Source organism: Tachyglossus aculeatus, chromosome 2, assembly GCF_015852505.1.
Source record: "Tachyglossus aculeatus isolate mTacAcu1 chromosome 2, mTacAcu1.pri, whole genome shotgun sequence".
Classification (NCBI taxonomy): Eukaryota; Metazoa; Chordata; class Mammalia; order Monotremata; family Tachyglossidae; genus Tachyglossus; species Tachyglossus aculeatus.
In genome coordinates, this window is record NC_052067.1 from 87,053,760 (window position 1) to 87,067,390 (window position 13,631).

At 42.9% G+C, this 13,631-nt stretch overlaps 1 protein-coding gene across 1 annotated transcript; it reads right to left on the reverse strand.

Annotated features, from left to right (window-relative positions):
• Positions 1 to 1,712: 1,712 nt before the first annotated feature.
• Positions 1,713 to 11,005, reverse strand: SMLR1 (small leucine rich protein 1). Its single transcript, XM_038741629.1, has 2 exons — positions 10,837 to 11,005; positions 1,713 to 2,438 (listed from the first exon to the last, which is right to left on the reverse strand). Exons 1-2 carry the CDS (start codon positions 10,961 to 10,963, stop codon positions 2,317 to 2,319), a joined length of 249 nt encoding a protein of 82 aa, XP_038597557.1. The 5' UTR covers positions 10,964 to 11,005; the 3' UTR covers positions 1,713 to 2,316.
• Between the last annotated feature and the right edge of the window lie 2,626 nt (positions 11,006 to 13,631).

A 13,631-nucleotide genomic window follows, 5' to 3' on the forward strand; every position in this document is an offset into this window, starting at 1 on the left:
TTAGAAAAGCTTGCATTGGAATACTCTCCAGTCTGTTAGCAAATATCCAAGTTTTCATAGGGTTAATAGTTTCATGTTTTTCTAGCATTTTAGAAACATGATGATCTGAAAGAGGAATCAACTATCCTTGGGTTACTACAAGCTGTTTGGTATTCTCAGGTCTTTTAAAGTCCATTGGATATTAAAAAGTCACTTTCTGTGACTGGCTTAACCAAACTTCCCACAGTTTTTCCATCCACTCCTGGAGATCTCTCAAGCTTCTTCCCAGTTGACAAATAAGGGTCTCAAAGATGGAGTGTATTTTTGGTCCTGAGTCTAAGATCATCTGACCTCCTCTGATCATATATATAGTGTCTTGTAACCCCTCCTGTGACCCCATGAAATATGAAAAGCAGTGGGGAAAGTTTTGTTCCCTGATGGTTTTTTTAATGGCCCTTCTACATAATTGTATATAATAATTGCAAGTTGAAGATAACAGAGGAACCTTTCGACATGTTCTCTCTCAGAAAAATTGTGACATTTCACAGCTCACAGCCTTCCATGAAATATGCATGAGTCTAAATACGATTTCAGTCAAGATTGTTTTAGTATTACCTTATTTTGCCACCACAAAAAAGCCCAGCTTTGATGCTAAAGAAAGCCACTGAGTTGACATCTAGCTGGGGAAAGAAATACAGGTCTCTTCCTGACCACAGAGGCCAAAGTGCAAATTAGCATGTCTTCATTGGTATGTCAGATGTGGCAATCTAGCAGACCAAAAAGCTAAATAACAAACTTGAGAAGGCTGCAATTTATCCTGTAAGATCTACTGACTGAACTTCAGGTTTTCCTGGCAGATGCTCAGGGTGCAAATTGGGCCCTGTCTTCGTGTCTGTTACAGGGAACATTTTAAAATCAATTGGTTTCCTCCAGGGGTGAGTGAAGAAGAGATTCCACCCGAATTGAAAAAATATTGCTCTGCCTTCCTTATGGTCTGAACACTGTTTATTCAAACTCAGTTCCTTCATTTGAAAACTCCTGTGGATATCTTCTTAACCAAATGTAATCAAACATGAACATGAATCTCTCTGGTTGAATGAGTTTCATATTAGGCAAAGAGCAGCAGATGGAGGAACAGTTCACCCATTACAAAGTGGTCTGACAAAAAAGCACATAATATGATCAGTCACTATCTCAGGAAACCCTTATTTGTGTGTTGTTTTGAGTGTTCTGAAAGATCATTACCTTCATTTTCAGGGACTGAAACCATTTCAAAAGTTAGTTAATACTTTGGGCTCATCTCAAAGAAATTTGACGATTGACAAGATCAGAATCATGTCAGAGGACAAATCCTTTTTACAGAGCTAATTAGAAAAAAGAATTGTCTGACAAAACACGTATGCAACCGTACTGTTGGCACACCAAACACCAAATAGATATTTTCAATCCCTTTGGGTTCTCAACAGGAAAAGCATGAACTACCCATTAAGCAATCTAGATTTAGTTCTTTTCTTAATAATTTTGGTAATTGTTAAGCGCCTACTATGTGTCAGCACTGTACTAAGCACAGAGGTAGATACAAGATAATCAGTTCCCACATGAGGCTCAAAGTCAATGGTGAAAACAGGTATTGAATCCCCAATTTCCAGATGAAGGAACTGAAGCACAGAGAAGTGAAGTGACTTGCCCAAGATCAAACAACAGGTAAGTGGGTTAGAACCCAGATCCTTGACTTCCAGACGTGGGGCTCTTTCCACTAGGTCATGTTGCTGCTTTTCTTTTTTCCTTCTCTTGTTATTAGGCTTTCGGTACCTTTAAGGGCAGAAGCAAGACTTTGACTGTTTAGTCAGTTTTTCTGTAATGCCAGAATTGCAATCCTGAGGAGTCTGATATTGAGGAGAATTGCATTGTAATATTTTCCCGTTGATCCACACCATGGCGTGATTTCAATTATTTCTTCTACAGCTTACCACATTCTATTCAGGCAGACAAGTGATGTGGGAATAATTTTCCCTCATTGTCCAGCAGCTTTCTAGCCAAACTGACTTGTTCTTGATCATCCATTACAGTCTTGCACCCTCATGCTGTCTACATCCATCAGCACTGTTTATTTCCCGTCACTTCGTGGGCTGGTTTTAATGTTGAGGCAGTAGCTGAGTCATTGGCTTGTGGTGAGTCCGGCATACTTTTTCTCGGCTGAATACTTTTTGAGGCAGCAGCTGCCTCACTGTAACTATATATTTTTTTTGCCATTCTATGTCTCTGAGGTGTTGGTTTCCTGGAGGGGAAGGATGGTTGTCCCTTGGCAGTTTCCAACCTGTGGGAACATCTCCCCCTTCAGTCTTGTTTTCTTGAAGGGGTTGGCCTACAACCTGTGTAGTGACCCCAACTGTGGCGTTGGTTGTGGTAATCCCGGATGGCATTCAGGGGGCTGGGGGCGTGGGCCAGTTCCTCATCAGCTGGAAAAGAAAGCATTGTGTTCACCAGAGAAAGAACATTGGGTGGGTAGATCTGGGCTTCCTGGACAGTTGGAAACTGGCACCCTTACTTTGAGAAGGCAGGTTCCCGGGTTCTCAAATGGAAAAGAACAAATTACCCATCTACTGAAATGTGTTTGGATTTATTTCTTTTCCTAAATGTGGTATTTAAGTGCTTACTGTATGTCAAGCAGGTTGAAGGTCAGCCCATCTAAGGATATATGGATGAAGGGAGAAGTGTTCCCACAGGTTGAAAACTGCTGAGGGACAACTCTCCTCCTCCCCCAGGGAACCAATACCTCAGGGACATAGACCAGCAAAAAATGCAGTTGCAGTGAAGTAGCTCAATCAATCAGTGGTGTTTATTGAGTGTTCTTACCCTCTAGACTGTAAGCTCATTGTGAACAGGGAATGTGTCTGCCCACTTTGTTATATACTCTCCCAAGTCCTTAATACAGTGCTCTGCACACAGTAAGTGCTCAATAAATAATGATGATTGTAGAGAACTGTACTAAGCGCTTGGGAGAGTACAACAGAGTTGGTAGAAATGTTCCCTGCCCACAACGAACTTATAGAACACAATTGTTCATTCTCATTGGATATCTGGATGGTGGCAATGTGAATGTAGTGAAAAGGCAATGGGTCTGGGAATCAGGAAACCCTGGTTCTGCCACTGGCCAGCTAGGTAACCTCATGAAAGTCACTTAAGTGGGTGCATGTAGCATTAAAGTTCACTTGGATTTTAAGATGTCCTTATAACAAGTCCTACAATGCTTTGACACTTAAATGAGACTGAGGTAGCCCAGATATGGAGCTTCATAAGTTAAAATCGAGCCAGAACAGCCGGGGGGACAGTTTCATGTTCATAAGCTGAAGATTTTCAGCTGGGACTTTCCCAATACTGCACATTTGTCTGAAATTGTGTGGATTATCCAGTAACCATCCAGGATTATCTCAACTACATCAGGATGCCAGCTCTATATGTTGCCAACTTGTACTTCCCAAGCGCTTAGTACAGTGCTCTGCACACAGTAAGCACTCAATAAATATAACTGAATGAATAAATGAATGGTCTGCCTAACTACAAGCATTAATTTTCTGAGTGGGCATATTGAAATATTTGTTCATGAGCCTGGTTCTTGGTACAATCCCTCTGTTATCTCCTCCCTGGTATATGACCAACTACTTGAGCACTTTACTGGCATTGATTTGAAATTGTAAGTTCAGAGAAGGCAGCATCTATACCCTCAAGCAAGTCACTATTTGGTTGTAAAACTGCCCAACACTGTGGTTAAAATAAACCTTTTGGTTATGATGAGCATCACTTAGCGTTTTTATTAAGCACCTTCTGAATTCAGAGCACTGAACTGAGCAGTTGGAGACAATTGTAAGATGACCCCCAAAAGGATACAATCCAATAGGGAGACTGATCTAAAAAACTGAGAAATATACAATTGATGATGAAAGTAGTGCAGTGAAACTTTTGGGGTTCTTGGACTCTTAGAATTGTTCTAATAATAATAATAATAATAATGTTGGTATCTGTTAAGTGCTTACTACATGCCAAGCACTGTTCTAAGCGCTGGGATAGATACAAGGTTATTAGGTTGTCCCACTTGGGGCTCACTGTCTTGATCCCCATTTTACATATGAGGGAACTGAGGCACAAAGAAGTGAAGTAACTTGCCCAAAGTCACACAGCTGGTAAGTGGTGGAGCCGGGATTAGAACCCATGACCTCTGACTCCCAAGCCCGAGCTCTTTCCACTAAGCCACACTGCTTCTCAAAACAGACATCTGACATGCCTAGGTGAAAGTCACTGGCATATGTACGTGCACAAAGCTCATGATTGGCACAGACAGAACCTATGTGAAAAGAGAGCAGTTTACAAATGTGGTGTGGAATGGGGAGTTACCAGATAAAGAGGTTGAATTGATAACTCCCTAAGGGAGAGGCTTTATAGAGAAGTGGGATTCAGGAGATCAATGTCTAGTATCCTGCATGTGAAAATGTATTAGTAATATTTATTATGTTGTGTGTGCAGAGCATGCCTGTGCACACAGTAAGCCCTTAGTAAATTAAGTTACTACTACTACTGTACTAAGTGCTCTGCAAAGCCCAATAGAATTAATGTCCACGATCCCTGCCCTCAAGGAGTTTACAATCTACTAGAAAAACTAAGTAGGCTAGAGCAAGCGGATCCAGGTGATGGTCAGACAGCAACTGGGAGTGAGTGTGGTGCTGATGGATTGCTACCTGTAGAACTGCTTCCAAAGAGGAAGTGAGGCATGAGCAGAAAATTAGTCCCAGTGGTAAGGCCCATTCAGTTAGGAAGCAGGATGGCCTAATGGAAAGGGCACAAGACTAGCAGTTGAGATGCAGGTCCTGAACCCAGCTCTGTTACTGCCCTGCTCTGTGACCTTCAGCAAGTCACTAACCTCTGTGGGCCTCAGTTTTCTCACCTCTAAAATGGGCGTAAAATAGATTGTAAGCCCCATAAAGGACAGGGACTGTGTGATCAGATAATCTTGTATTTATCCCATTGCTTATAACATAAGTGTTTCATAAACACCCCAATTGTTAGTAAAAATGGCACCAGGTGAAAATAAACTAGTAGTAGTACAGTAGGCCATCCCAAAACTAGAAAAGAAATTGCTTTGATTCTGAACTGAGGGGGAGCATATTATGATAGGAGTATCAGCAGTGGCACGGATGTCCTTTGAGATGTTTGGAGAGAGAGCGGTTTCTCCACCTAGACTTTAGAAAGATAATTTTTTTTTGATGAGTCCCACTACTTTTCTACATCCCTGGGCAACCTCAGATTGTCGTGTGCAGGAAGTGGGATAATTTAGCTTTCTCTTCACACTAGGAAAATTAATGTTCTCCACATGCTAATTTAATTTACATGCACTGTTACTTCCTATGGTTTGTAGGGCTGCAATTAATGTTGAATAATTAAAGAGAAGCTACATGCATGGTGAATAGAGCACGGATCTGGGTGGTGAAGGACCTAGGTTTTAATCCCGGCTCTACCACTTATTTATTCTGTGACCTTGGGTAAGTCACTTCTCTGTGTCTGTTACCTCATCTATAACTGAGACTGCGAGCCTCATGTGGGACAGGGACTGTGTCCAACCCTATTTGCTTGTATTCACCCCAGGACTTAGTGCAGTGCCTGACACACAATAAGGACCTAACAAATACCATTATTCATTGTTATTATTATTATTGTTGTATTATTATTACAATAATAATTACACTAATTTCAGATGCTTTTTGTCAAACCCTAAAATGGCTGCCCACTCTCATCTGACTGAATTAGGCTTTACTACAGGACAGAGGAGTGGGGTGAGGTGGACTTGTTCATTAGCCTGAAGTCAAGCCTCTTGGGTCACTTTTCCAGGCCAGTGACTTCACCTATCTGGGCCAGAGTTTTTCACTCTAAAAACTGGAGATAATTATACCTGCTCTATTGTGATTCAGAGAAGTATTCCAAGGATGAATGCAAAACCATTTTTTCATTCTAGACTGTAAGCTTGTTATGGGCAGGGAACAGGTCTACCAACTCTGTTGTATCAGACTCTCCTGAGTGCTTAGTACAGTGCTGTGTACACAGTAAGCACTCAATAAATACCATTGATTGATTTATTGGGAGTCTAGCACTAACACTAGCAGTCTCATTTAGAGGTAATTTTTCTGCCTTTGGGGGAAAAAGGTCTTAAGGAGAAACAACAAAATGTTTATTAGCTTTAGGGAGCTTCCTTGCACCCTAATGGAAAGAGTATGGGCCTGAGAGTGAGAAGATTTTGGTTCTATTTTGATTCTGCCACTTGCCTGCTGTGTGACCTTGAGGAAATCACTTGATTTCTCTGTGCCTTAATTTTCTCACCTGTAAAAGGGGGATTACACTCCCATTCTCCCTCCTACTTAGACTGAGCTCCATGAGAAAAAGAGGCTGTGTCTGGTCTGATTATTTTATATCTATCTCGGCCCTTCCTACATTGATTGGCATAAAATAAGCACTTACTAACTATATACCACATTTTATCATCATCATTATTACTATCATCATAATTATTCCTAAAGGAGGTTGGTGTTCCGGGACCTATCTCATAAATGTCCAAATCCTACATAAGATGACCTATGTAAAAAAAATTTCCAAATGGTTGTCTGGGAAAGAAGCTGCATGGCCTGAAAAAGCAGTGTTACCTAGTGGATAGAGCATGGTCTTGGGAGTCAGAAGGACCTGTGTTCTAATCCTGGGACTACCACTTTGCTGTATGACCTTGGGTGAATCACTTAGCTTCTCTGTGCCTATTTCATCTATAAAATGGGGATTAAGACTGTGAGCCTCATATGGGACATGGCTTCTGTCCAACCTGACTAGCTTGTATCTACTCCAGTGCATGAAACATAGTAAGTGCTTAACAAATACCATTTAAAAAGAAGTTTTTACTCTATCAGGTAAAAATAGAGCTAAAAAAATACCTCAAGCTCAGGTCTACGAAACATTTAGGTGCAGCTCCATATCCAAATTTATTAAATTACTTGTTCTGCATGGTCTCCATTTGGGTCATCAGACTGCAGTGGATATCAAGTGGTATCATTTGTCAGCAGAGTTAAAGAAGAGACAGGAGCTGGTTCTTGCACCCATTACCCAATGATCCTGGGAAGGGAGCCTTTCCTCCACTAGCTCCTTCATCTTTCCTCCTCCTCTTTCCCCTCTCCTTTCCTCCACCTCCTCCTTCCTCCCCTTGTCCATCTCATCTGTAAAATGGGGATTGAGACTGTGAGCCCCTTGTATGACAGGGATTGTGTCCAACCTGATTATTTTGTATCTACCCCAGTGCTTAGTACAGTGCCTGCCACATAGTAAGTGCTTAAATATCATAACAACAACAACAAAAAAAAAAAAAAAAACAAAATGGAAGGTGATATTGATGGATCCCACTGCCCACCACAAGTCATTCCTGTTTCAAGGTAGGTGGGGGATTTCAGAGCTTGAGAGTCCACAGGACCCTGTACTTCCCTCTGCTTGTCCTCTCAGCTGGGCTCCTCCTCTTGAACAAAACCTCTTGCAGCGACTCTGTTCTCTTTCCCACTTCTCTCTTAAAGAAGAGGAAGAGTAGGATAGAACAGAAGGGTCTTCTCACTGCCTTTGGTCTAAACCGTGGGGCCAGGACCGCAGTAGGAGATTAGAGTAGGCCAAGTAGAGAGCAGAACTAGGCCAAAGCACTAAGGATTTTTTTAATGTTATTTAAGTGTTCATCATTTGCCAGGCACTGCTAGGATAAATACAAGTTCATCAGGCTGAATACAGTCCATATCCCACATGGGGCTTATAGTATTAATCCCCATTTTACAGAGGAGGTAACTGAGGCATAGAGAAGTGATGTGACTTGCCCAAGGTCACTCAGCAGACAAGTGGCAGAACTGGGATTAAAATCCAGGTCCTTCTGATTCCAAGGCCCATGCTCTATCCACTAGGCCATGTTGTATTAATGAACTCCCCAAGGAAAGCAACCTTGAAATCTGAATCATTGTCTGTGTGGCCATTTGTTGTTTACTACACCAGACGTTTTTGAGATGATGAGGGTTTTGTGGTGCTGCAGAGACAGCAACTCCCCCTTCTAAACTGTGAGCTCATTGTTGGGTAGGGATTGCCTGTATCTGTTGCCAAATTGTACTTTCCAAGCGCTTAGTACAGTGCTCTGCACACAGTAAGCGCTCAATAAATACAATTGAATGAATGAATGAATGGAAAGAATGCATGAATGAACATAAAGTGTTCAAGTGACAACCTGGGATTAAGATCCTCCCTAAGCCTTTCCTCGGGGCCTACTAAAGCTCCGAGATATCACAAATCCCAAAGCAGTATCAAGTGCTGGTTCTGGTGCAGGGGCTGTAAACCATCTCTGGCTAAACTGCCTTGTCACTTCCATAGCAGAACAATGCATAATCAAGCGGTTTCTGATTTTCTATTCTCCCCGACCAGAATTCTCCAGGGCTCCACAGTCAATATCGGCCAGAAGCTGGAGCACCTGGTTTGGGTCAAAGTTCGCCAAACTGACTAACAAGAAGGATGGGGATTTAGAAGGGGTGAAGAGATCAAGTGGAAAATGAAGAGCGCTGATAAGTGGAAACCTTAATGCCTATGTAAAGTGTCTTTGTGGAGCAGCATTTCAGGAAGATAGCAGTGTTTCAGCATCCTATTCTGACAAGTGCAATTAAATTTCAGATATTTTATTGATTTTTACCTTCTCCCCTAAAGAAGCAACAAAAATATTTATCAGTTCTATTTATTCTGTGGGCCTTTGTAAAGTGGAATTGGAGATCAGGTGCATCACCAAGCACATTTCTGAGCAGGTAATAGGTGCAGGTGGCAGGATTTCAGTTATGGGAATCTGCAGCACAAGCAACAATCCGGCTGCATAATAATAATAATAATGGTATTTGTTCATCATCATCATCAATCGTATTTATTGAGCGCTTACTGTGTGCAGAGCACTGTACTAAGCGATTGGGAAGTACAAGTTGGCAACATATAGAGACAGTCCCTACCCAACAGTGGGCTCACAGTCTCACTTACTATGTGCCAAGCACTGTTCTAAGCACTGGGGTAGATACAGGGTAACCAGGTTGTCCCACATGGGGCTTACACTTTTAATCCCCATTTTCCATTTGAATTAACTGAGGCACAGAGAAGCTAAGTAACTTGCCCAAGGCCACACAGAAGACAAATGGCAGAGGCGGAATTAGAACCCATGTCCTCTGATACCCAAGCCCATGCTTTACCCACTAAGCCATCCTGAGGAGATGTGGGACTTGGCTTACTCTCAAGCAAGGCAATTCTATCTCCCCTTTGGAAGGCCTTTCAAGAGACACAGTGCTGGGGAAGCAGCATGGCTTAATGGGATGAGCATGAGTCTGTGTGTCAGGAGATGTGGATTCTAATCCCACTCTACCATTTACCTGATGTGTGTAGGCAAGGTCATTTAACTTCTATGGCCCTCAGTTTTCTTTGTAAAATGGAGATGACACCCCTTTTTTTTCTTTTTGCCTTCAGCCTCATGTGGGGCAGGGACTATGTCTGATCTGCTTATAACGTGTCTACCCCAGTGCTTAACACATAGTACACACTTTATTATCATTATTATTATTTATTATTAAAGGACCATCTGGAGGTACTGCCCTTCTAGCACCTGAATATGTCACTTAGATTAGGTTTGTGCTCCTCTGGACACAACCATCAAACAGATATTTTGAGGAAAGACAAACACCCAAGTGATGGTTGTGGATTTGTGGCTAAAATGGTAACTAGAATTTTATGAAGGGATTTTTCCCCTAGTGTTCATAAGGAGTTGGTCCCAGGCAGTTTTAATATTTTTTTTAGCAGATATTAATGTAATTTCACAAGCAGTATGACCTTGGGGTCAGACTAGTGATCCATTCAGAAAGCAGGATGCTTGGGGAACTGTACCATGGCTGCCCTTCTGGATGTCCATGTTAGTAGTCAGTGACAGGCTCCCGAACAACCCCTATCTCCTTCATACATAATCTTACCTTTCTTTCCAACAGCAGCCAATGAAGAATCCATCAAAACCCTTCTCCAAACCTAATATTTCTCTCCAATAACCCTTGCTTCTCCCCTCAGGAGGTAATTGTTTACAGAACCACAGTCCCTAGGGCCTAAATAAGTCATGAGATCAAATACCAGCTGTCTGGGGCTGGTGCAGGGAAGCAGATGGGGTTTCCACATAAAAGCCTATGCAGTCCTTTCTAGTTGTTTACTTCGAGGTTTATTTCCATCAGAGGTAGCTGATTAGAGGTTTGATGGTGCTATATTTATTTGTTTCAGGAGCTCCCTGCAGTCCCCTGCAATGGCAAGAGTAGTTCTTTGCCTCAGAAATACCTGATAAATTATGTCCTCTGCCTTTCTCCCACTATAACTGTTTGGAAAGAGCCCTCAGTGCAAAGCTATGACCTCTTCAGGGACACCTGCCTTTCTCCCACTACAACTGTTTGGAAAGAACCTTCAGTGCAAATCTGTGACCCCTTCAGGGACACCCCCATTTTCTTCCCCTTCTGCCTCCCTACCAGCCTTCACTTCCTTGTACCTGTTTCCTTCTCTATCAAGTGAAATTCAATTCTTATTCTTCCTTCTACTTAGATGTTGAACCCCACTTGAGTCAACAACTGTGTCCGATTTGATTTTCTTGTATTTGCCTCAGAGCTTAGTACAGTGCTTTGTACATAGTAAGCCGTTAACAGATACCACAATTATCATTATTATTGTCATTAATAAAACTGACTGGGCTGGCACAGATGACAGTCATTTCCCATTGACCTTCTCCCTTCATACCCTGAAGAGTCAACTCACCTTCAATCAGTTTGATCCTGAGGTAAGCCAGGCTCAGCAGCAGCAACGCCAACACCGGAAGGAAGATTCCGGAGAACAGGAACCATCCAGGAAGCTCTCGCACAAACTCCGACAAGGGAGAGCTCATAGTTGGGCCAATTTGAGCCTTACTAGCTGGAGAAAGCACTGTTGTGGACTCTCCGGGGTCTGGATGGCCTTTGGGTTTTTCACTTTTGCCCCTAGCCTTTGCTCAGTCAATCACTGGCTGCTTCCTTTTTTCCCCTCTGTCTCGTTTGGACTTTGTTCTGTGTGAACAGCCCTGTGATTTCTAAGAGATTACTGGGAGGCTATCTGTAATCCTGCTCCAAAGTTTGGAAGTGCTGAAGTTCCTCTATTTGTTCTATCTGTTGGGGGGGCAAAGGTGATTTCTTTGTGTGCTTAGTTTATCTAGGCTGAAGAGTCTCCAGCCTTCAGTAGTGAGTATCCTTATTTTGGGATGACCTCGGTGCTCAGATATGCCAAAAAGTACCAGCACAATCCCTCAGAGAGCCTAATAATAATTGTGTCATTTATTAAGTGCTTACTATGTGCCAGGCACTGTTCTAAGCACCGGGATGGTTACAAGCAAATCAGGTTGGACACAGTCCCTGTCCCACATTGGGCTCACCATCTTCATCCCCATTTTACAGCTGAGGTAAGTGAGGCACAGAGAAGTTAAGTGACTTGCCTAAGGTCACACAGCTGATAAGTGGCAGAGCTGGGATGAGGACCCAGCTCCTTCTGACTCCCAGGCCTTTGCTCCATCCACTAGACCATGCTGTGTTTGCTTGTGAAACCAACAACCAGCTCATCTCCACAAATGAGTGCTCCTATTTGATTCATGAGACGTGGCAGTGGATACCAGCTCACCACACATCCCAAGAGACTGGGTGTTTGTATTCCTGAACAGCGATTAGGTCTTTATGCTCTACACTAGCCTTAATTTATGGTAAACTTGTGAGCATTCATTCATTCATTCAATCAATCGTATTTATTGAGCACTTACTGTGTGCAGAGCACTGTACTAAGCGTTTGGGAAGTACAAGTTGGCAACATATAGAGACGGTCCCTACCCAACAGCGGGCTCACAGTCTAGAAGGGGGAGACAGACAACAAAACAAAACATATTAACAAAATAAAATAAATAGAATAAATATGTACAAGTAAAATAGAGTAATAAATATGTACAAACATACATATATACAGATGCTGTGGGGAGGGGAAAGGTAAGGTGGGGGGATGGGGGGGAGAGGAAAGGGGGGCTCAGTCTGGGAAGGCCTCCTGGAGGAGGTGAGCTCTCAGTAGGGCTTTGAAGGGAAGAAGAGAGCTAGCTTGGCGGAGTGTTTAACCATTTCAGAAAGGTCTGAAATGAGGGCTCCCGAGATGGGTTTTAAAGGCAATTATAGGACTCAAAGCAAGTTGACTTAATTAGCTTTAACTCTAAATCAGTGTCCTGTACATTTTGGCTGTTGGAAAAACCATGTGAAATGCAGGATTTCCAAAGTACTAAAATTAGGAATTTTTAAAAAAGAATGTAAGTAAATTTGGGTTCATATAGGTAATCTTTGAAGTAGAGAATAAAATGTTGGCATCCTCCAGTGCCCTACTCTGCCATCATTTAATTAAGTATCTCTGCAGGTTACATCCTTAATGCGTGCATGCCTCTATAGTTTTACAAATTCAGTTCAATATTCCTGTAGCAGGCTCTGGGTATTCCTCGTGACCTAAATGTCCTCCTTCTGGCCTGAAGTGCCCCTGTCCCATGTAAGCTTCATTTTGAAGGAAAGCCCTGTGGCTGACAAATCTCTGAAACTAGCCATATATTACTGTGATCCTCAGGTCTACATGTCATGGGTTCAAATCCCAGCTCCGCCACTTGTCTGCTTTGTGACCTTGGACTAGTCACTTTACTTCTCTGTGCCTCAGTTATCTCATCTTTAAAATGGGGTTTGAGATTGTGAGCCCCACGTGGGACAGGGACTGTGTCCAACCTGATTACCGTGTATCAGTCAGCGCTTAGAACAGTGCTTAGCACATGGTAAGCGCTTAACAAATGCCATTATTATTATTATTATTATGTGTGGAGGGAGGACATTCCAGGCCAGGGGGAGGACATGGGCCAGGGGTCGACGGCGGGACTGGTGAGAACGAGGCACGTTGAAGAGATTAGAGGCAGAGGAGCGGAGGGTGCGGGCTCGGCTGTAGAAGGAGAGAAGGGAGATGAGGTAAGAGGGGGTGAGGTGATGGAGAGCCTTGAAGCTGAGGGTGAGGAGTTTTTGCCTGATGCGTAGGTTGATTGGTAGCCACTGGAGATTTTTGAGCAGGGAATGTATCTACCAACTCTGTTGTGTTGTACTCTCCCAAGCGCGTAGCATAGTTCTCTGCACTCAGGAAGTGCTCAATAAATGCCATTGGTGGTGATGCGGAGGAGGAGGAGGGTAGCTAGGGTTGAGTGGAAAGAATTAATTCCCTCTTTTGCTTCCTTCCTAGATGATTTTGTTGCTTGCTACTTGATTCTGAGCTGGCCCTGAGCTAATAGGAGAAGGAACAGCAACAGTTCAGGAGACCCCTGAACATCCTGAGTTCTAATCCCAGCTCTGCCCCCAGCTTGCTGTGCGACCTTCAGCAAGGCACTTAACTTCTCTCTGTCTCAGTTTCCATATCTATAAAACGGGGAGAAAATACCCGTTCTCCTTTCCACTTATATTGTAAGTCCTGCTAGGGACAGGAATTGTCTGACATAATTATCTTGTATCTACCCCAGTACTTAGCACATT